The sequence below is a fragment of the Theropithecus gelada genome, chromosome 15 (genome assembly GCF_003255815.1).
Source record: "Theropithecus gelada isolate Dixy chromosome 15, Tgel_1.0, whole genome shotgun sequence".
In the NCBI taxonomy this organism is placed as follows: domain Eukaryota; kingdom Metazoa; phylum Chordata; class Mammalia; order Primates; family Cercopithecidae; genus Theropithecus; species Theropithecus gelada.
The window spans coordinates 88,309,304-88,333,870 of record NC_037683.1 but is presented as its reverse complement, the minus strand read 5'-3'; the positions used below and the strand labels follow the sequence as shown (position 1 = coordinate 88,333,870).

Genomic DNA, 24,567 nt, shown 5'->3' with positions numbered 1-24,567 from the left:
CTTGCAAAGTCCCTTTCGTTGAGCATAAAATACAGTACATGAAGATTTTATCTTGTGTTGGAACTTTCTTCATTTGAGTACCAGATTAAACAGGGGATCTTGAAGTACTAGAATCTACTCATTAAGATGAGGTATGCAGACTAAGATATGCACGTGGGAACTGAGATCATCTGGGAAATGGTATATTCTTGCTCTCACAGACTCCACTCTAGTGTCTACACACAGTCACTTGCGTGCAGTAGTTCTCTATATGTGATCCCCTAGAGGTCTCTTAAGACCCTTTCAGAGGGTCCTCAGAGTCAAAATTATTTTCATAATAGTGCTAAGATGCTATTTGCCCTTTTGACATATTCTCTCATGAGTGTACAGTGGAGTTTTCCCAAGGGTACATGATGAGTACACAATGATCTAAAAAGGCCATTTAAATGCTCTCCTTTTTCAACTACATGTCTCTGTGAGGCAGATTTTCTTTGTATACTTCAAGCAAAGCCACTTATTGCAAAGGATTGAGTCCTGAAGCAAACATAAGAATCTAGCCATCTTTAGCCAGCCATGAAAGAGATTTGCAAAAATATAAGACAATGCTCTGTTTATGAACTTTTTTGGAAAATTTTTGTGTTAACATGTAACAGGTTAAAATGAACTAAGGAGTAAATTTTTTTTTCTTTTTTTTTTTTGAGACGGAGTATCGCTCTGTTGCCCAGGCTGGAGTGCAGTGGCACGATCTTGGCTCACTGCAAGCTCTGCCTCCCGGGTTCATGCCATTCTCCTGCCTCAGCCTCCCGAGTAGCTGGGACTACAGGCGTCCGCCACCATGCCTGGCTAATTTTTTGCATTTTTAGTAGAGACAGCGTTTCACCATGTTAACCATGTTAACCAGGATGGTCTTGATTTCCTGACCTCGTAATCCACCTGCCTCACCCTCCCAAAGTGCTGGGATTACAGGTGTGAGCCACCTTGCCCCGGCCCAGTAAATATTTTAAAATGTCTCAATTTTAATTTCTTATGTGATAAATATTGGCAGACATAATTTAAATAAACAAAATTTTTTTGTAGTCCTTGGTAATTTTTATGATTATGAAGGGATCCTAAGCCTAAGAGGTTTCAGAACTGCTGCTTTTGAATGTAAGATACTTCTGAGGCCAGGCATGGTGGCTCATGCCTGTAATCCCTGCACTTTGGGAGACTGAGGTGGTTGGATCACCTGAGGTCAAGAGTTCGAGACCAGCCTGGCCAACATGGTGAAACCCCGTCTCCACTGAAAATACAAAATTAGCTGGGTGTGGTAGCACACACCTGTAATCCCAGCTACTTGGGAGGCTGAGGCAGGAGAATCGCTTGAAACCAGGAGGCGAAGGTTGCAGTGAGCCGACATCATGCCATTGCACTCCAGCCTGGGCAACAAGAGCAAAACTATCTCAAACAAACAAACAAACAAAAATCTACTGATTGTGGAATGACAGTGTCTGCCCACACTATTAAAATGGTTTCTCTGTCTTATTTTTCACCTTCTAGCCTTCTCTCATTCTCTTAACAAAGCTTTTGAATGTGTCTAAGTTACGTATGTGATATGAGTGTCACCAAATTTGAAAGAGCAAAGTCCAGTTGTGTTTTCTTTCTGCTGTGCTATACTGAAAAAAAAGACAAATAATCTTCATTGTGTATATAAACCTTACTATGAATGTCATAAATAAAATTTAGCCTGTAACTTATTTTTAAAAATATTTATATCTTTTTCTATTATTAGAAGCAGAGATGGTATCTCAATATGTTGTCCAGGCTGGCCTCGATCTCCTGGGCTCAAGTGATCCTCCCACCTTGGCCTCCCAAAGTGCTGGGATTCTAGGCTTGAGCCCACCACGCCTGGCCAAACCTGTAATTTTTAATAAAGGCTTTATCGTCTGAGAGGATGGTAAGTTTCCTAAAAGTCAATTATGTAACAGTATATTTTCCCCAGGCATAGTGGTACCTATCTGTCGTCCCAGTTTCTCAGGGGGCTGAGGCAGGAGGATCACTTGAGCCTAGGATTTTGAGGCCACAGTGCACTGTGATCATGTCTGTGAATAGCCACTGCACTTCAGCCTGGGCAACATAGCAAGATTCTATATTAAAACAAAAATAAAAACATAGTTTCACGAGCCACTCCAAAAAAGACTTTTTTTAAGGCTATGTAGTTCATTTGCATGTAGTACTAGTAAAGTTTTGGATAATTTAACAAGATATTTGGAGCATAAATGAAGACTATGTCTGTACATAGATAGCAAATTTACGAGTATTTTGGAGCTTTGAAATTGGAGAGAATTGCGTGCATGTAGGTGGAAAATCTAACCAGATTAGAGTGATTGTACCACAAATAGGCCCAGCATTCAGTTAAATCTCCGTATTTTACTATCAAGGGACAGTTGTAAAGAACACTCATAAAGGAGCCTTTCATTTCCTGTTCGCTTTTTATCAGAATGATTTAACAAGATCTGAAATTACAAATGTTTCATTTGCATGTTTTATTCCCCATGAGATTGGTTAAACCCTGAAGCATGAGTGACAACTGAGGAAAAGGATGTCTTTCCATGCTATTTTGAAATTGGGTTTTGGGGCTGAAATAATGAGGGCTTTAACCAATTTAGAAAGAGAAAGGAAGGGGTATGATATAACTTCACTTTTCACCTTTCTGATACACTCTACTTAGAAGGTTACTGTTGAGTTCCTCTAATCCCACATTTGGCTCAAGGAAGATTTATAAATGTTTTACTCCTTTACTCATGAGTTTATATTATCTAGAAATTCATTCTTAGGTTCTGTTTTTTTTTTTTTTTTGAGATGGAATTTCTCTTTTGTTGCCCAGGCTGGAGTGCAGTGGCATGATCTCAGCTCACTGCAACCTCCACCTCCTGGGTTCAAGCGATTCTCTTGCTTCAGCCTCCTGAGTAGCTGGGATTACAGGCGCCCGCCACCATGTGTGGCTAATTTTTTGTATTTTTAGTAGAAACAGTGTTTCACTATGTTGGCCAGGCTGGTCTCGATCTCCTGACCTCAGGTGATCCACCCACCTCAGCCTCCCAAAGTGCAGGGATTCAGGCATGAGCCACTGCACTGGACCTCATTCCAAGGCATTCTAAATGCCTTTGTTTAGCAAAGCACTATATGTGAAAATGTTAGTAAAATTTCTCACCTACCCAGGACACATGGCATTTTAGGGAATCGTGAATTATTTAGTTGACATTCAATTTTTAGAGATGTTACCAAAAATACATCACTACCAGCTAAATAGTGCTCACCTTTTACCAGCAAAACGAGATGAAGGTGTAAGGTTACTTTGTGTTCTCTGCCTTCTGGACAGAGTATTTAGTGGAAAATCAGTCAACATACCTTGTGGCAGTGTTGGTGGAACAGGAGCTTGGTTTTTAGATATTTTGAGCTTGGATGCTGTTTTTCTGAGACTGTCTCTCTTGGATCAAGTGTCAGGCAGGTATCCTTGCAGAATTTGGACAGAACCTGATAGAAGGCCCTGAGCTGACACTTGAAAGTGGATGGACTGGCTTTGCACTGATGGTTTCCCTGAGCCAACAGATTGATTGATGGTACATCCTGAAGTCCATCTACCTGGCACTTTGAAGGGGTTCTTCCTTCAAGGGAGGAGCTCTGAAGAGAAAGTAACAAATGTTGATCTGGAGTCTGAAAATATTATCTATTTGACCCATTGTAGTGTTGTGGATTCCAAAATAAATAAAATAATGCCCTCTTTTGACGTGGATTACAATAAGGTTAAGAGAGAGAGAGAGATGGCCCAGTGAATGCAAGTAAACATTGTTAGTGCTGTGATGTGTGTAAGAGAGAATGCAGGAAATCAAAATGGGAGTAAGTTATCAGTTCCACTGAAGAAGTAGTTGTTAGATGATAGATTTTTTTTAAGGTGCAAAAAAGTTGTAGAAAGAAAACAAATGACCTGTTGTCTTTGTCTCCCTTTACCTCCAATCATACAGCCTTGTGGATGTTTTTTTTTTTTAAAACAAAGGTCACTGTTTTGAAAATTAAGGAACACCTGTGAAATTATGCCTTCTTAGCGAGTACCCCAAGAGAATTTATCTGGGAACCCTAAGAAGCCTTAGAGCAGAAATACAGGTTGAACATCCCTAATCTGAAAATCTGAAATGTGAAATGCTCTAAAATCTGAAACTTTTTGAGTGCCATGAGCGGAAAATTTCACATCTGACCTCATGTGGCAGGTGGCAGTTGAAATGCAGTTAAAATTTTGTTTCGGCCAGACACAGTGGCTCATGCCTGTAATCCCAGCACTCTGGGAGGCCGAGGTGGGTGGATCACCTGAGGTCAGGAGTTTGAGACCAGCCTGGCCAACATGGTGAAACCCCATCTCTATTAAAAATACAAAAATTAGCCGGGTGTGGTGGTGCATGCCTGTAATCCCAGCTACTCGGGAGGCTGAGGCAGGAGAATTGCTTGAACCAGGAGGCAAAGGTTGCAGTGAGCCAAGATTGCGCCATTGCTCTCCAGTCTGGGAAACAAGAGAGAAACTCCATCTCAAGAAAACAAAACAAAACAAAACAAAACAAAAAACTTTGTTGCATGCATAAAACTACTTATTTATTTATTTGGAGACAGAATCCTGTTCTGTCGCCCAGGCTAGAGTGCAGTGGCATGATCTCAACTCACTGCAACCTCTGACTCCTGGCCTCAGCCTCCTGCGTAACTGGGACTACAGGTGCCTGCCACCATGCCGGGCTAATTTTTGTGTCTTTAGTAGAGATGGGGTTTTGCCATGTTGGCCAGGCTGGTCTCGAACACCTGACCTCAAGTGACTTGCCCACCTTGGCCTCCCAAAGTGCTGGGATTACAGGCATGAGCCACCACACCTGGACAATTTGATGTATAATTTTTAAAAAGATATTGTGTAAAATTACCTTTTGGCTATGCATATATGGTGTACATGAAACATAAATGAATTTCACATTCAGACTTGGATCCCTCGCCATCTCACTATATTAGTCTTTGAACATTTCATTGCAATTCCCCAGCCTGACCTCAGGCCAAAGATTAGATATAAAATCTGATTATGTTTTAGGATGACGCAAATTGAGAGCAACACACTATTTCCCTTCTTTCTCCTTTGCCTTTCCTTCCCCTAAATTACAACAATTAAAAAGCAAAAACATGCAGTCTATGAAGACTGCCATGATAGCTGCAGAAATGTCAAAATCCTTACTCTCAACTACCACAACCACAACAGATTTGCTGCTCTAGTGGCAGAAGCTAGCGCATTGGCTGTTTGTCCCATCAGAACAAACATTTGGTTCTCTGTTGAACTGAACATGGAGGTCTCTCCGAAGTCTGCTGGAGAGTATATTGCAAAGGAACTATTACGAGGTTGGCAGGGTGGGAAGTAAAGTTCTAAACTGAGAATTATTTGAAACATTTTCAAGCTAAGGCCGCTTTTTTTTCCCTTCTGGTAGTTTTGAGATAAGATAACTGGGAGTTGAAGGAGGAAAGTTTCCACATTCTTGTTATGGCATGGGCTTCCTGTTTACACCTTTGGAGGGAAAATGGTATACATGGGTTCCTGAAGTTCTATTTTCAGCATGTTTGTTGCTTATTCAACAATCATTGGGTTAGACCCTGGGGCAATAGAAATGACTGGCATGGGGCCTATAGGAGCTGGAGTCCAGGGAAGATGTGAACCTGTAAAGGTCATTAAATAGTAGTATGAGAGCGACTGTGAGGGAAATTTGGAGGTCAGGAGGCATTTTTCTATGAAAAAAAAAAATACATCAAAGTTAAGTTCTCAGACCGTTAACCTAAAGCCAATTTTTACCTTTGATATTACTACTAATAATACCTAAGCTTTATTCAGACTTGATAACTCCCAGGAATAATTCTAAACCTTTATCTAATCCTTTCAATGGTTCTATGAGGTACTATTTTTTTTTTTGTTTTTTGAGACAGCGTCTGGCTCTGTCGCCCAGGCTGGAGTGCAGTGGTGCGATCTCAAATCACTGCAAGCTCCGCCTTCCGGGTTCACGCCATTCTCCTGCCTCAGCCTCCCGAGTACCTGGGACTACAGGCGCCCACCACCACGCTCGGCTAATTTTTTTGTATTTTTAGTAGAGATGGGGTTTCACCGTGTTAGCCAGGATGGTCTTGATCTCCTGACCTCGTGATCCGCCCGTCTCAGCCTGCCAAAGTGCTGGGATTACAGGCGTGAGCCACCGCACCCCGCCGAGGGACTATTATTATCCCCATTTGGATAGACAAACAGGCATGAAGAAATTGAATAATTTGTTCGGGTAGTCCTACTACAGAGCTGCCATTCAGCATTTCGAAAGAAGGGAGTGGTTGAGCACAGCTTGCCTATTTTGTCTATATAGGCTTCTACATTAGATACCCTTTTTACATCTGTTTTTAATAGTTAATTGGCCTTGAACTTGTCTCAGAGGCTTGACAAATTTTTTAAAAAATTTAAAAATAGTTAATTGGTGCACATAAAGTTTAATGATATCAGTTTCTTATCTGTTTCCTCCTTTTTATTCTAACTTCCTTGAGAGCAGGAACTTTGTCTGGTTCGCAGTAGAAGTCCCAGCATGCAGCATGGAGGCCTGTCCAAAATACTTGTTGAATGAATTCATAGATTCAGGTATTTTGAAATTCAGAATGAAGAATTCTTTGAGGACATACTGACTTTTTGTAACAAGTTTGTCAGTGCTTTGCAAAAATTAGGTATTTAATGTTTGGAGAATGAATAAATCAAATTGTTAACGTTTTTGAATAGGGGACAGGGCTGACTGATTCAAAAATATTGTTTTCTTTCTTTCTTTTCTTTTCTTTCTCTCTCTCTCTTTCTTTTTTTTTTTTGTGGTGACAGGGTCTCACTCTGTTGCCCAGGCTGGAGTGCAATGGCACAATTATGGCTCCCTGCAGCCTCGACTTCCCTGGACTTAAGCAATCCTCCCACCTCAGCCTCCTGGGTTACTGAGAATTGTAGGCACATGCCACCACGCATGGCTGTTTTTATTCCTGTATTTTGTAGAGACACAGTTTCACCATGTTGTCCAGGCTGGTCTGGAACTCCTGAGCTCAAGTGATCCACCTGCCTCGGCCTCACAAAGTACTGGGATTACAGGTGTGGGCCACTGTGCTCGGCCAGATTGTGTCATTTCTTGTTGAAATAAATAGATTTTGAATTCTCTGTTCATTTAGTTCCTTTTAAATTCTATGACTCTGGGCTGGGCACAGTGGCTCACGCCTGTTATCCTGGCACTTTGGGAGGCCAAGGCAGGCAGACCACTTGAGGTCAGGAGTTTGAGACCAATCTGACCAACATGGTGAAACCCTGTTGCTACTAAAAATACAAAAATTAGCCAGACATGGTGGTGCACACCTGTCATCACAGCTACTCAGGAGGCTGAGGCAGGAGAATCACTTGAAACCAAGAGGTGGAAGTTGCAGTGAGCCAAAATTGCGCCGTTGCACTCCAGCCTGGGCGACAGAGCAAGACTCTGTCTCAAAAAAATAAAACTAACTAACTAACTAAATAAATAAATTCTGTGACTCTGAATTTTCCCAAGTTTATGTTGTTAGTGTTTTGCCAATTTAGTGAATATCTTTTAATACATAGAAAATGCTGCTGACCATGCAAAAAGAATAAGAGAATAAAAGGATTTAAGATGACTCTGGCCTTGATCTGGGAAGTTTTCCTTGTTTATAGATAAGATTTAAATACACAGGAGCCCATCAACTAATCTCTGTTTTTCTCCTTTCTATTTTACTTTAAAAAGTCTGGACTTCGATTATTTACAGTTCTGTTCGGTGATGAACACTTATGTTTAGGATTGGTGCATTTTGGACAAGATCCACTGAACTTTTTTTGAGGATAGTGTGATAATGAGGTACCACAGCTGGATTTGTAGCATATTTTCTGGCCTAGTGCATTTCCCTCCACAGTAGAATGGGAGTAGATATAAGAGTGAGGTGGGGACTGCACTGACATGGAGTTTGAAAAAGCTCCCTTTTAGAAAGCCTTCGTTTCATCTCTGTTCTAATATCTATGTGTATATAAAGTAATATGGAAACATATATATATATATATATATTTTTTTTTTTTTTTTTTTTTTTTTTTTGAGACAGAGTCTCGCTCTGCCACCCAGGCCGGAGTACAGTGGCGTGATCTTGGCTCACTGCAATCTCTGCCTCCCAGGTTCAAGCGATTCTCATGCCTCAGCCTCCCGAGTAGGTGGGATTACAGTTGCCCGCCACCATGCCCAGCTAATTTTTTGTATTTCTAGTAGAGACGAGGTTTCACCATATTTGCCAGTATGGTCTCGAACTTCTGACTTCAAGTGATCCACCCGCCTCGGCCTCCCAAAAGTGTTGGGATTACAGGCGTGAGCCACCGTGACCAGCTAGGACACATATTCTTATACCATTTAGAGCCAAAATATTTTTATATTAGGATGAGGCCAGGCTCATAAGTAGTTGGGCTGTATAGTCGATCCAGTGTCCTCTGCCACTGGACTTGTAATATAGCTTATGGAGGAGCTTGGCTGTGACATGGATTCTGTAGAATGGGAGAGAGTTTATTAGGAGGAAGACTAGGTATCAATGTCTCACTTGGATTTAGGGGCAGTTATAGGCTGTGCAACCTGTAACAACACAGTCAGTGGTAAACTATGCTTGCAGAATGTGTATTGAATCTTGCTGAAGTCAGAGACACTCTTTCCAGTTTCCTGTGAAATCTTAGCCAAAGTGGGACTTGATAGGTAAAGATTTTGAAGTTTTGGGAGCTTTGTATTTATTCCATAGGATTATGGTACAAGATGTAGAAGTGACTTTTGGCAGATTTAAGAGGATAAATCAGTTATATCTTTACTTCCTTGCTAGGGGTTTGTTCATGTAGGGCTTCGGTTACTCAAAGTGGGATTGTGGCCATATTCACTTTGTGTGTCGTTTAATGTTCACATTTGGCTTATTTGTGCCTATATAATCTGTAATAGAAACTGGTAAATGCTTAGCCTGTGTGGGATTGGTCTTGGCACTTTAATTAGCATTCATGATACTTGAGTATTTCTTACCTGCCCGAACTACTATGGTTACATTGTTTTGTCACATAATTGAGTATAAAATAATGACACTTTCTTTTTAGTCCCAGAAATCCTGGATTAAAGGAGTATTTGACAAGAGAGAATGTAGCACAGTCATACCCAGCTCAAAAAATCCTCACAGGTAAAATTTTCAATTACATTCTTCTTTTAAAAAAAACACTACCTGGAGGACTGTTTATAGAAACTTAGAAATATGACTTGTTTAGAAGATTTGATTATATCCATAAAATTAGAATTTTAGAAATATGACTTGTTTAGAAGATTTGATTACATCTATAAAGTTAGAATTTTCAATGTTTATTTCTTTCACTTTATAAAAATAGTACATGATTATTGTAGAAAATCTGGGAAGAACAGGGACCTTGTTAATTTGTACCTTACTCTTACTCCAGTGTCTGTGACAGTGCCCGCCACATAGTAGGCTCTTGATAAACATCTGTGTTTTTTTTTTTTTCGTTTTTTTGAGACGAAGTCTCGCTCTTGTCCCCCAGGCTGGAGTGCAATGGCTCAATCTCAGCTCCCTGCAACCTCCACCTCCCGGGTTCAAGCAATTCTCCTGCCTCAGCCTCCCGAGTAGCTGGGATTATAAGTGCCTGCCACCATGCCTGGCTAAGTTTTGTATTTTTAGTAGATGGGGTTTCACCATGTTAGCCAGGATGGTCTTGATCTCCTGACCTTGTGATCCACCCACCTCGGCCTCCCAAAGTGCTGGGATTACAGGCATGAGCCACTGCGCCCGGTGATAAATATCCGTTTAAGGAATTTAATGAAGTATAAAGAAGTTTTTCTCAATGCCGTCACTGTTAATATTGTCGTGGATTTTATTCTACTTGATGCTTCTGTTCCTCTTGATGGGGGTATAGACGTTACAGAAATATCTAGTGTTACATCCGTTTCACTGAGTTGGAATCAATAATTTACGTTTTCTGAATACTGAATATTCCAAATATTGTGAGTGTTTCTTATCCCCAACTAAAGTATCTGTGGAAAATAGTGACTGGTATATTTCATTACACTGTGCCCAGATTAGACGAACAGGTAATTTCAGTTCCATTTTCCTTCCATAGACTTTATTTTTATGGAATGCTTTATGAATTTGCATGTCATCCTTGAGCAGGGGCCATGCTAATCTTCTCTGTATCATTCCAATTTTAGTATGTGTGCTGCCGAAGCGAGCGCCCGTAGGCTTTTGGATTGAGCAGATAATCGGCAGCAGATGGAATAATTTGAGTTTGACTACTGAGTTCTTGACAACGCTTTGGAAGCTCTACTTGTAGAACGAAGGTCAAAAAAGCAACTAGTGAAAGATAGGGGAAGAAAGGGCTATGGAAAATTCCTCTGGGTAATCAGGTCTGTGAAATTAAGATTGACATTGCCCTTGGAAAAATAAATTAAAAGGAAAATAGAAGAGTAATATTTTAAGTAAGGGAACTACTCTATTTTTAGATATTTTTGAGCATTTGTCCTTTTATTCCTTTAAGGTTTAGAACTCATAACTATGTGCTTATCAAGGGTAGCATGGTAAGGTTTTTGAAATTCTAGTTCTTTGGAGATGACTGAAATAGTTTTCCTTGCCTTTGTTAAATATTTACTAGTCCCACCCTTACTGAATTACCTATGATTTGTAAGTCTTGTGATTGGAAATTCTCATTTTACCTGCTTAAAAAAAGTTTATAGTATGCCAAGATAACCTTGTTTTTCCCCTTCATCTTTTATGACATCGTGTGGTGGTGACTGGAATGCAAATTGATTCAGGTGGTTCATTTTGTGTCTGTGAATAAAAAAATCATTTTCACAATAATCTTGAATCTCAAAAAAAGTGATGAAATTACTCTTTTACTAGCCCATAGACTGAAGAAGAATATCAATGATTGTTAATTCCACGAATGTTCTAAGGCATGGTATACTTTAGCAAGTGAGAAAACAGTCTCTATATTGTGGGTTTATAGATAAAAGTTAGTGGATGATTATGGCTGTTTCTTCTATGCCAGCCTTTTTCTTAGATTCTAGTAAAATTCTCAGAATTGTAGCTTTTATGTGGTTTTCTTCATTACGGTGCACAGGAAGAGGGTGATAATTCATTTTTTAAAATATCGATAAAAGTTTCTTTCTTTTATTATTTTTGTAGCTCCCAATAAGAAACAAATGTGATACACTTGATTATAACATCTTTTTCCTTCTCATATTCAATTTACTGTTGAAAGCAAGCTTCTGAGAAAAGGCATTCCGGAAAGGCTGGGACAGGAAGAAATAAAAGTCCTGAATATTAGTTTCTGAATAACTTAGAGCGACCCTTATTTTATGAACATTACCTTTTCTTCCTTTTTTTTTTTTTTTTTTTTTATTAAATTTTGAGACGGAGTCTCACTCAGTCGCCCAGGCTGGAGTGCAGTGGCGCGATCTCGGCTCACTGCAAGCTCCACCTCCCGGGTTCACACCATTCTCCTGCCTCAGCCTCCGAGTAGCTGGGACTACAGGCGCCCGCCACTGCGCCCGGCTAATTTTTTGTATTTTTAGTAGAGACGGGGTTTCACCGTGGTCTCGATTTCCTGACCTTGTGATCCGCCTGCCTCGGCCTCCCAAAGTGCTGGGATTACAGGTGTGAGCCACCGCGCCCGGCCTCTTCCATTATTTTAACTAGAATTCCCTGTTAATACTTCTTCACACACACACACACACACACACACACACACACACATTTTGACACAAGATCTTGCTGTGTCCCCCACGTTGCAGTGCAGTGGCATGACCTTGGCTTACTGAAGCCTCAACCTCCAGGACTCAAGCAATCCTCCCACCTTAGCCTCCCCAGTAGCTGGGATCACAGGCACACATCAGCACACAGGGCTAATTTTTTGAGTTTTTTAATAAGAGTCAAGGTCTTATTATGTTGCCCAGGCTGGTCTTGGACTCCTGAACTCAAGCAATCCTCCCACCTCAGCCTCCCAAAGTGCTGGGATTACAGGCATAAGCCACTGTGCCTGGCCCAAAAATATGATTGATGACCACAGTGCTAACCCCTAAATCCATAAGGTTCTTCTGAATCATAAAAAAGAAAGATAAAGGATTATTTATAATTATACCAAATGTCCCTTATTTGATAGTGCTTTATGGTTTTAAAGTGGTTTACATATATATATTGTCTTGATTCTCAAGAAATCTGTGTTATCTTCATAGTTTAATAATAATAATAGCTACCATTATTGTACACACTGTCTACCAGGTACCATTAGACACATTACATATTATTATCTGAGATTTAAATTGAGGTATTTTGGTTCTAAACTGAATGTTGTATTAATTAGATCATAGTTGCTGCAGTAACTATATGTGGTAAATGCCATAATGGAATATTTGGAACATGATATATGAATTTCAGCAAACCTTGTTTTATAGATCATGCAAAAGAATAGATATTTACTGTACAAGCATTAAATGTGTTTTCAAATACACCAACAAACTAACAGAGGTTTTATTTCTTTAATTTAGGTGTACTCCAGCATGCCAGTTCTGCCAGAATTTAATCAGGTAAGACTTAGATAAGCAAGATTACTTTTAGCTTTTAGGCATCCTATTTAAAATTCACTGGGACAGTTTCCTCATATCTTGAATGGACTCAGTAAATGGTGCATACGATTTACCTTTCCAAGGGAAGTTTTAAAAAGATGTTTTTGATGGAGAGTGAGTATTCAAACGTAATAGACTACTTGAATTACTGAGACATGTAAATTGGCTAAGGCCCTTCGACAAGAATTTCTACTTGTAAAGCATTGGAAACACTTGTAAAGCATTACATTTTAGTTTTATGATCGCATTTGGATAATGAAGATGCTGCATGCACATACGGGACTATAATTGATGTATGACTTGCAGGTGCTGTGTATGCATACTAAGCTTATGGACAAAAACAGCTCTTTAGTGCAATATAAATTTTAACAGTGATTTGCATTTTAAACTACGTGACCGTTTTTACCTTTCTCTTTTGTAAGTGGAAGGAAATGAAATTTTCTTGATTTTGATCATAGCCTGAAGTTTATATAATGGATTGAACCAAAGTTAAATTTATTCTTGGAAAAAAACATTTGGGGCTAGGCACGGTCACTCACACCTGTAATTCCAGGATTTTGGGAGGCCAAGGCGGGTGGACTGCTTGAGGTCTGATTTGAGACCAGTTTGGACAACATGGTAAAACCCTGTCTCGACATACAAAAGCAAAAACAAAACCCAAAAAATTGTAGCGGGATGTGTGGGTGTGTGCCTGTAGATCCAGCTATTTGGAAGGCTGAGGTGAGAGGATTGCTTGAACTTGGGAGGTCAAGGCTGCAGTGAGCTGTCATTATGCCACTGCACCAGCCTGGGTGGCAGAGTGAGACCCTGTCTCAGAAAATAAAATAAAATAAAATAATAAAATAAAAACTTGGAATCGTCAGTTTAGCAAATCATGGGGAGAGGAAACCAGCATCCACAGATATGGAACAAGAAGGAGAAGGAGGAGATTGCTGGAAGAAGAATTTCTACTTGGCTGACCTCTCACTTTTTCTTCAATTTTTTTTTTTCCTTTTAGTAATTATTTCAAATTTTGCTGTTAGATTGGTGCAAACGTAATTGTGGTGTTTGCTATTGAAAGTAATGGTGAACGCTGGATGCGGTGGCTCACACCTGTACTCCCAGCACTTTGGGAGACCCAGGCGAGTGGATCATGAGGTCAGAAGATCAAGACCATCCTGGCTAACACGGTGAAACCCCATCTCTACTGAAAATACAAAAAATTAGCTGGGCGTGGTGGCAAGCGCCTGTAGTCCCAGCTAGTCGGGAGGCTGAGACAGGAGGATGGCGTGAACCCGGGAGGCGGAGCTTTCAGTGAGCCGAGATGGTGCCACTGCACTCCAGAGGGAGACTCTGTCTCAAAAAAAAAAAAAGGGGGGAGACGCCGTCTCAAAAAAAAAAAAAAAAGAAAGAAAGAAAGTGATGGTGAAAACCACAATTACTGTTGCACGAACCTAATAAAATGCAAAGCAAAATAAGGATATAATAAAAAGAAAAGACTTCATTTATTCTCCCCAGCTCCTACTGTATTCTTCAGAAACTCTCCTTGTCAATGTCCTACAAAACCTCAACCCCACAACCTTCAGAGATAACTAAATGTGAAAATACTGGAAAAGCATCCACTTTTATACCTCTCAGAAATTAAAAATAGTTACAAACTAGTCATTTTTGCACCTAGCTGAGAGTAGTTTTATTTTTTTTGATAGGGAGAGCCAAATGTCCTAATACGAGTTACTGAGCAGTCTCCCCTAGTCTCATTCATTTCTGGTGCTGTCTGTGTTATATACCACATTTCTGTCTGTCTATGGCTTTGTTTCTGAGCTTTCTTTTCAGTACTTTTGATCTACTTTTACACTTGTCAAATGCCGCTCTGTTTCATTATTATAGTCTTGTAATATATGTCTTGATATCTGATAGGGCAAGTTTCCTATCCTTTATTTATCTTTTAAAAAATTGTTTTTACTTTTCAAAAGACTTTTATGCGTTTATACAAATTTTATTTTATTGAAAGAAAATTTTAACCAAGCATGGTGGGCACATGCCTATAGTCCTAGCTACTCAGGAGACTGAGGATGGGGGATAGCTTGAGCCAAGGAGTTCACATTCAGCCTGGGCAACACAGCAAGACCCTGTCTCAAAAAGAAAAAGAAAACATTTTATTTAAAATAGTATGTTTTAAAAGCAGTTCCACTACATTGCAATACTATCTTTAAAAAAAAAATTCTAATTTTTAAAGGCAAGGTCTTGCTGTGTTTCCCAGGCTGAATTGCAGTGGTGCAATCATAGCTCATGGCAACCTCAAACTCTTGGGCTCTAGTGATCCCCACTCCTCAGCCTCCTGAGTAGCTACCTAACTCCTGGCATGTACCACTGTGCCTGGCTGATGTTTTTTGTTTTTTATAGAGATGGGTTCTTGCTATGTTGTCCAGGCTATTCTAGAACTCCTGGCCTTGAGCGATCCTCCTGCCTCAGCCTCCCAAAGTGCTGGGACCCACTGCACCTGGACTATATTGTAATACTTTAAAATAATCCTAAATCTCCTTGTCAATAAGTGATTTTTTTTTTATATATATATATGTTTGTTTGTTTGTTTGTTTTTGTTTTTTTTTTTTATTTGAGACAGAGTCTAGCTTTGTCCCCCAAGCTGGAGTGCAGTGGTGCAATCTTGGCTCACCACAACCTCTGCCTCCCAGGTTCAAGCGATTCTCGTGCCTCAGCCTCCCAAGTAGCTGGGATTACAGGCGCACGCCACCACGCCTGGCTAATTTTTTGTATTTTTAGCGAGATGAGGTTTCACCATGTTGGCCAGGGTGATCTCAAACTCCTGACCTCAAGTGAGCTGCCTTCCTTGGCCTCCCAAAGTGCTGGGATTACAGGCATGAGCCACCGCACCTGGCCGACATAATATAAATTTTAGAATCACCTTGTCATGTTCCCTGAAAAATATTTTGAGATTTTGATGGGTTTTTTTCTTTCTTTTTAAATTTTACTTTTTGTTTTTAACATGGCTGTGAAATGCTCTGAGTGATGGGTATTTTACTGAATTTATAAAACAATTTGAGAGGGAATTAACTTTTGTTTTTTTACCTCCCTCTTGGAATTGACATTTATATAAAGTGAGCTTTTAGTACTTGTTGGTGATATGTTCTTTGAGACTTCAAAAGTTGTAATTAAAGGGACAAACATAAATATATATTTTTTAATTTTGGAGATCTGTTTCTTCTATGGGACCTTGCTACAATTTAATGAACTGGGGAAAAAAAAAAGAATAAAATGTCAACTCAAATCAAGTAGATAATTAGAATAGAAATACACTTAATCTGAAAGTTGGTTTGCACTAAAGAACTACCTTATAAAAGCATAATGAGTTATCTCTCCAGATGTGGTTACCTCAATTTATGTTCTGCGGGGAAAAAGCCAGGCAGATGAATCATTATTTGTCTTGTATTTGAATAGATGCTGCTTCATTTTGAAGGGTGACCCTTGTCCCAAAAGATGGTCGGATGACACCATTCTAACTAGTAGATCCTGATTATGTATATGCTGTACTTTTGTGATTACTGTGCCTCCCTTTACGTTAAGAACCTTTCCATATGGAACCCCAATATTCTTACTTTGACTTTTTGTTTTGTTTTGTTTTGTTTTTTGAGACGAAGTTTCGCTCTTGTTACCCAGGCTGAAGTACAATGGTGCGATCTCTGCTCACGGCAACCTCTGCCTCCTAGGTTCAAGCAATTCTCCTGCCTCCCCCTCGCAAGAAGCTGGCATTACAGGCACGTGCCATAACACCTGGATGATTTTTGTATTTTTAGTGGAGACAGGGTTTTACCATGTTGGCCAGGCTGGTCTCGAACTCCTGACCTCATGTGATCCACCCATCTCAGCCTCCCAAATTGGGGAGATTACAGGCGTGAGCCACCACGCCTGGCCTTACGCTGGTTTTTGCATATACCGAAGTTTTCATCACCTGTGCTTGTTCTGGTTATCTTTTTTTTTTGACACGGAGTCTCCCTCTGTCGCCCAGGCTGGAGGGCAGTGACCCAATCTCACCTCACTATAACTTCACCTCCCGGGTTCAAGTGATTCTCGTGCTTCAGCCTTCTGAGTAACTGGGATTACAGGCACGTGCCACCACGTCCAGCTGATTTTTGTATTTTTAGTAGAGACGGGGTTTCACCATGTTGTCCAGGCTGGTCTAGAATGCCTGACCTCAAGTGATCCGCCTGCCTCGGCCTCCCAAAGTGCTGGCATTATAGAACTGCGCCCAGCCCTGTTCTAGTTCTCTGAAGAGACTGTAAGTTGTAGACACTTCTGTTTCCCCTGTAACTTCTCACCATGTGCTACCTGACATGCTGCTCAGTACACTAGCTGCACAATAAGTGTCCTAAGCCCACTGATCAGCTCTTTCAGAGCAGGGTCCTGCTCAGTGAGCATTGCTACAGGTTCTCAGTCACACAATGAAAGGAAAGGAAAGGCATTAGAGACCACCTTGTCCAACCAATGCTTACATTACTGCAGTTGAAGAAATAGAGGCTTTGGGAGAGTAGAGATTAGCACGGCATTGGCCATTTCCTGGTCCAGTGCTTTTGCTCCAGGACACATCGCTTCCTAGATGCTTCCTGTTTATGGTCTGGCTGCCTGCGCTTCAGCTCTTGTTTATGGGTACCCCTGCTTGTCAGGTACAACCCACTGTTCTATATATAACTAGGATTTTAGTCATCTAGAGCTGCCATAACAAGCTAGATGGTTTAAACAACAGAAATGAATTTTTCGCAGTTCTGGAGGGCAGAAATCCAAGACCAGGTTGTTTGCAGGGTTGATTTCTCTTGTGGTCTCTCCTTGGCTTGCAGATGGCCACCTTCTTACTGTGTCTTCAGATGGTTTTTCTCTGTGTGCACACATCCTGGGGATCTCTCCCTCTTCTAAGGACATCATTTCTATCAAATTAGTCCTCCACCTTTATGACTTAATTTAACTTAACTCTTTTTTTTTTTTTGAGATGAAGTCTCACTCTTATTGCCCAGGCTGGAGTGCAATGGTGCGATCTCAGTTCACTGCAACCTCCACCTCCTGGGTTCAAGCGATTCTCCTGTGTTAGCCTCCCGAGTAGCTGGGATTACAGGCACCTGCCACCACACCTGGCTAATTTTTTGTATTTTTAGTAGAGATGAGGTTTCACCATGTTGGCCAGGCTGATCTAAAACTCCTGACCTCAGGTGATCTGCCCCCCTGGGCCTCCCAAAGTGCTGGGATGAAAGGCGTGAGACACCGCGCCCTGCTGAATTTAACTTAATTTAACTTTAAGGAGGTAATTCAGTCACATTGGGGTCAGGGCTTCAGCGTATGAATTTTGTTGGAACACAATTCAGTCCATAACAGCTAGCCACATTTCTCCACCTTGTACTCAAATGTATTTGTCTCTGTTGTCTCTTTGGAACAGTTTGGAAATTGAGCTCTGGCCCTGTCTAGATTTTTTTACGTTTTTTTCTTCTCACTGGATATATTTGTTATCAGATAAGCAGATATATAGAAGTTAAATATAACATTTACTAATATATACTGCACCTTACGTAGTTTATGCAATTAATTGTGCATCAGAATATAGACACTGAAATTTAGAATGAAAAGCTGTCAAGAAGAATACTGACTCTTTCAGGTGAGGCAATGCAGGCATTATCATCCAGCTGGAGGCAGGGCAGTTGGGGAAAACTGTGGACCAGGATGCAATTTTTTTTTTTTTTTTTTTTTTTTGAGACGGAGTCTCGCTCTGTCGCCCAGGCTGGAGTGCAGTGGCCGGATCTCAGCTCACTACAAGCTCCCAGGATGCGATTTTTAATTAAAGAAGGTTTAGAAATTTGAAAGGAGTAGTCCCCCCTTTTCTGCCATTTTACTTTCCATTGTTTCAGTTTCTCATGGGCCAAAAATATTAAATAGAAAATCCCAGAAAAAAACTATTTATAGGTTTAAAATTGTGTGCCATTCTGAGTGGCCTGATAAAATCTCTTGCCATTTGCTTTGTCCAACCTAGGACATGAATCATTCCTTTGTCCGGCCTAGCCATGCTACAGACGCTCCCCACCTGTTAGTGGCTTAGTAGCTGTCAGGGTTATCAGGTTGACTATCTTGGTGTTGCAGTACTTGGATCCAAGTAACCCTTCATAATGGCTCCAAAGTGCAAGAATAGTGATGCAGGCAATTTGGATGTGCCAAAGAGCCATAAAGTGTGTTCTTTAAGTGAAAAGGTGAAAGTTCTCAGCTTAATAAGGTAAGAATAAAAGTTAGCTGAAGTTGCTAATATCTGTGGTACGAATCCATCTTCTATCCATGAAATTGTGAAGAAGGAAAAATAAATTCATGCTAGTTTTACTGCTGTACCTTCAGCTGCAAAATTATGGCCACAGGGCCATAATTTTGATAAGTGCTTAGTTAAAATGAAACAGTTGTTGCATTTGTGGGTGGAAGACGTGAACAGAAACCTGTTCTGATTGACAGCAATTAGGTTTGGTACTATCTGAGGTTTTGGGCACCCACTGGAGGTCTTGGAACATATGCCCTGAAGATAAGGGGGAACTACTACTACGTATATATTTTTTCTTGAGACTGGCTTCATAACTGCATTATTTATCTATTTTTCAGAATTCCTGAGTGTAGGCTTCATAACTTTAATCAGAGACACGAAGTTATTTGTGGCCCTTAAAATCAAGAATGATAATGGTTTAGAGTATACTTTGTCTTTGACTACATATATATATGACTATATATATATATATATATATATATTTAAAGCCAGTCAAATTTAGCAGTGGGGGATTGTATACCAACTTTAGTGACACTAATGTTAGTAAGTTCTGATAATCTACTACCATCAGACCAGCCTACCTTTGACAATATTGAATGCAAATTAACATCTTAAAATAATGATTAAAAATCCCAGCACTTTGAGAGACCGAGGCAAAAGGACTGCTAGAGCCCAGGAGTTCAACGCCGGCTTGGGCAACGTGGCAGAACCCCAAATTAGCCAGATGTGATAGTCCGTGCCTGTAATTCCAGCTGCACGGGATGCTGAGGTGGAAGGATTGATTGAGCACGGAAAGTCGAGCCTGCAGTGAGCCATGGTCACACCACTGCACTCCAGCCTGGGTGATGGAGTAAGAACTTATCTCAAACTAAAAAGTAAAAATTTTAAAAAGCGAGAATGTTAAAACTTATAATAATTTTTAAAAACTGTTTTACAAAAGAAATGTGTCCTTGCTAATACTTGACATTGTCAGCCATTTTTGGTTAAAACTTGATGGTGGGTACATAGTAGCACCTAATCGTGAAAAGACCATTGTTAACTTGCAGAACACCTCATCTGTATACTCAAGGTAGGAAAGGAATAATGTCGTGGTAGATTAGTGCATGGAGCCACGTGTGGTTTGTAGACTCATAGGATTGATGACTAGGTTTTTTGGAACTTGTAAACAAACCCAGGTCTGAAGATTTTAATAGATGAAGATAACTTCTTAAAAGTGTGCATTTTAGAAAAATATTGTAAAATAGCCGGGAGTGGTGGCTCACGACCGTAATCCCAGCACTTTGGAAGGCCGAAGTGGGTAGATCACCTGAGGTCAGCAGTTCAAGACCAGCCTGGGCAACCTGGTGAAACCTCGTCTCTACTAAAAATGCAAAAAAGTTATCCGGGCGTGGTGACACACCCCTGTAATCCTAGCTACTTTGGAGGCTGAGGCAGGAGAATTGCTTGAATCCAGGAGGTGGAGGGGGCAGTGAGCAGAGATCATGCCACTGCACTTCAGCCTGGGCAACAGAGTGAGACTCTGTCTCAAAAAAAAAAAAAAAAAATCAACAAGAAAAGTGTTTTCAGTTTTTAAAGTTCCTGCTATACCTAATTCTCATTTAAAAATTTGTCACTGAAGTTCATACCAGAAAATAATGTAATTATTTTAAATGAGAATTAGATAGGTATAGCAAGAACTTTAAAATAATATAATAGGGCCCTTCTTGCAAAGGAGGTACATAAATTTAGAAATACAAATTTCACTTTAAGAAGAGAATGAACTTTAATTATAGGGAAAAAAAAGAAGCAAACAATTTGCCCCTTAAATGTCTATTCATATACTGGGCCATAAATTGACTTGTTTGTATTGACAAGAAAACAGAAATTTAATATCCAGGCAACTAAGCAGAATCAACTTATCTGTTGATTGATTAATCAAGGTGAGGTGAAAGTCACAGTAGGAACTGTACTCAATTCTTTATAATAAATGACAAATGTTCTCTGCTTCTCGATATTCATTTTGAAGAGATAAGAACTCTCTTGATGTCAAATTGATTTCCTAGAGAGGCTCTTTTTATTTATTTTTTACGTAAATTTTTTTTTAAATCATCCATCCCAAAATGTCAGAGAGGCTCTTTTTACTCATCTAAATTATAAGTCTTTCCCTCTATATTTGTATTTTTGTTAGTTTTATTCAACGCGTTGTAGATAATGCATAAAATGATACATTATTTTTACTTTTTGTTTTGTTTGAGACAGAGTCTGACTTTGTTGCCCAGGCTGGAGTACGGTGATGTAATCTCAGGTCACTGCAGCCTCTGCCTCCCAGTCTCAAGTGATTTTCCTGCCTCCCTAGTAGGTGAGATTACAGACTTGTGCCACCACGCGGGGCTAATTTTTATATTTTTTGTAGAGACAGGGTTTTGCTGTGTTGCCCAGGCTAGTCATGAACTCTTGGCTTCAAGCGATCCTCCCACCTTGCCCTCCCAACATGCTGGAATTACAGGCATGAGCCACTACACTTGGCCTGTTTATCTTTTTGCGATTGACTTCTTTTAATTAGCATAATGTCTTCAAGGTTTTCCCATGTTATAGCATATATCAGTATTTTCTTCCTTTTTAAGGCTGAATCATATACCGTGGTATTTATATACCACATTTGTTTGTCCACTCCTCCACTGATGGACATTTGTGTTGCTTCCACTTTGTGGATATTCAGAATAATGCTGCTATGAACATGAGCATGCAAGAGATTTTTAGTACAGGCATATACCTCATGTGTGTTACTTCATTGTGCTTTACTGATACTGCATTTTGTATAATGTAGAGGTTTGTGGGAACCTTGCATTGAGCAAGTCTATCAGTGCCATTTTTCCAGTGGCACATGCTAATTTCTTGTCTTTGCATCACATTTTAATAATTCTTGCAATGTTTCAAACTTTTTCATCTTATCATTATTGTATCTGTTATGACAATCTTTAATCGGTGATCTTTGATGTCACTATTATAATTGTTTTGGAGTCTCATATAAGATGGGGCAAACAATTAGATAAATGTTATATATGTTCTGACTATTCCACTGACCGATCCTGTCTCTCTCCCTCTCCTTGTGCCTCTCTCTACCTTGAGATGCCACAATGTTGAAATTAGGCCAATTAATAATCCTATAATGGCCACTTAGTGAAACAAAATGAAATAAAGAGTCTCGCATATCTCAGTTTAAATCAAAAGCTAGAAATAATTAAGCTTAGTGAGGAAGGCATGTTGAAAGCTGAGATAGGCTAAAAGCTAGGTCCTTTGTGCCAAACAATTAGCCAAGTTGTGAATGCAAAGGAAAGGTGCTTGATGGAAACTATAAGTGCTACTCCAGTGAACGCACAGATGATAAGAAAAGAAACAGCTTTATTGCTGATGTGAAGAAAATTTGAGTGGTCTGGATAGAAGATCAAACCAGCCACACCATTCCCCTAAATGAAAGACTAATCCAGAGCAAGGTCCTAACTCTTCAATTCTATCAAGTCTGAGAGAGGTGAGAAAGCTTCAAAAGAAAAGTTTGAACCTAGCAGATGTTGCTTCATGAGGTTTAAAGAAAAAAGCAGTCTCCGTAATATAAAAGTTCAGGGTGAAGCAATAAATGCTAACAGAGGAGCTGCAGCAAGTTATTTAGATGATCTAGCTAAGATTGTTGATGAGGTACCTACACTAAACAAAGATGTTCAATGTAGACAAACAGCCTTATGTTGGAAGAAGATGCCATCTAAGACTTTCATAGCTAGAGAGAAGTCAATGTCTGGCTTCAAAGCTTCAAAGCTTCAAAGGACAGGCTGACTCTCTGTTAGGAGAGAGTTGGAGGTTTGTAGGAACCTTGGATCGATCAAGTCTATCAGCACCAGTGCTGGTGACTTTGTGTTAAAGCTAGCCCTCATTTACCATGCCAAAATGTTAGGTCCCTTAATAATTACGCTGAATTTACTCTACTTGTGCTCTATAAATGGAACAACAAAGCCTGATTGTCAGTACATTTGTTTTTAGTTTGGTTTACTGAATATTTTAAGCCCACTGTTGAGATCTACTGCTTAAAAAAAAAAAAAGATTCCTTTAAACATATTTCTGCTCATTGACCACACACCTGGTCACCCAAGAGCTCTTATGGAAATATTACAAGGAGATGAAGGTTGTTTTCATACCTGCTAACACAACACCCATTCTGCAGCCTATGGATCAAGAAATAATTTTGAATTTCAACTCTTATTATTTAAGAAATATATTTTGTATGGCTTTAGCTGCCATAGATAGTGATTCCTCTGATGGTTCCGGACAAAGTAAATTGAAAACCTTCTGGAAAGGATTCACCATTCTAGATGCCATTAAGAACATTCGTGATTCATGGGAGGAGGTCAAAATGCAACATTAATGAGAGTTTTGGAGAAGTTGATCCCAACTTTCATGGATGACTTTGAGAGATTCAAGACTTCAGTGGAGGAAGTCACTATAGAAGGTGCTGGAAATAGCAAGACATCTAGGATCAAAACTGGAGCTTGAAGGGTGTGACTGAATCTCATTAAAAAACTTGATTAGATGAGGAGTTGCTTCTTATGGATGAACAAAGAAAATGATTCATTGAAATGGAATCTACTGGTGAAGATTGACTGTTGTAGAAATGACAGCAAAGGATTTAGAATATGACATAAACCTAATTGATAAAACAGTGGCAGAGTTTGAGAGGATTGACTCCAGTTTTGAAATAAGTTCTACTGTGGGTAAAATGCTGTCAAACAGCATCACATGCTACAGAGAAATCTTTTGTGAAAGAAAGAGTCAATCAATGTGGCAAACTTCATTGTTGTCTTATTTTAAGACATAGTGCCCCAGCCACCTTAACCTTCAGCAACCACCATTCTGATCAGTTAGCAACCACCAACATTGAGACAAGATCCTTCACCAGCACATAGATTACAACTCACTGAAGGCTCAGATGGTTGGTAGCATTTTTTAGCAATAAATTATTTTAATTAAGGTATGTATGTTGTTTTTTAGACATAATGCTATTGAACACTTAATAGACTACAGTATAGTGTCAGCATAACTTCTATATGCACTGGGAAACCAAACTATTTGTGTGACCAGTTTTATTGCCATATTTACTTTATTGCAGTGGACTGGAACCAAACTTTCAATATCTCCAAGGTATTCCTGCGTTTAAAAAAAAATATTCCCCAAATTATCCTAATGTGCCGCCAAGGGAGAGACCCACTAATAGTGTTTCTAAACTTAGAAGACATTCGTATGTTAGAAATCTAATATAAACCTTAATGTGAAGTTTTAAGAAAAACCATATGGCATCTATACATTACTTTAGAAAAAGATAGAAACATTGCATCTATTTTCTATTTTGAAGTTGAGTTTTTTTTGGTCTTGAATTTAAGGTGTTACTGTGGCCGACTGGTTGGAGACCATGCTGGGATAGATTATTCCTGGACCATCTCAGCTGCCAAGGGTAAAGAAAGTGAACAATGGTCTGTTGAAAAGCACACAATGAAAAGTCCAACAGATACTTTTGGCACGATTAATTTCCAAGATGGAGAGCACACCTCCCATGCCAAGGTTTGCTAATAACCCAAATTTTTTTGCTGGTTT

General features: G+C 39.7%; 1 protein-coding gene and 1 non-coding gene across 4 annotated transcripts in view; one reads left to right on the top strand and one right to left on the bottom strand.

Moving 5' to 3' along the window:
* TRPM6 (transient receptor potential cation channel subfamily M member 6) overlaps nucleotides 1-24,567 on the top strand; it is a 162,327-nt gene that overhangs the window by 21,044 nt on the left and 116,716 nt on the right. For all 3 annotated transcript variants that reach the window (XM_025359443.1, XM_025359445.1, XM_025359444.1), the window contains exons 2-4: nucleotides 9,149-9,228; nucleotides 12,597-12,635; nucleotides 24,357-24,534. In XM_025359443.1, coding sequence (XP_025215228.1) covers nucleotides 9,149-9,228; nucleotides 12,597-12,635; nucleotides 24,357-24,534 — 297 coding nt within the window. The remainder of the gene's footprint in view (nucleotides 1-9,148; nucleotides 9,229-12,596; nucleotides 12,636-24,356; nucleotides 24,535-24,567) is intronic.
* Nucleotides 10,180-10,286, bottom strand: LOC112608840. Its single transcript, XR_003116114.1, has one exon. It is a non-coding gene; the product is annotated as a U6 spliceosomal RNA (small nuclear RNA).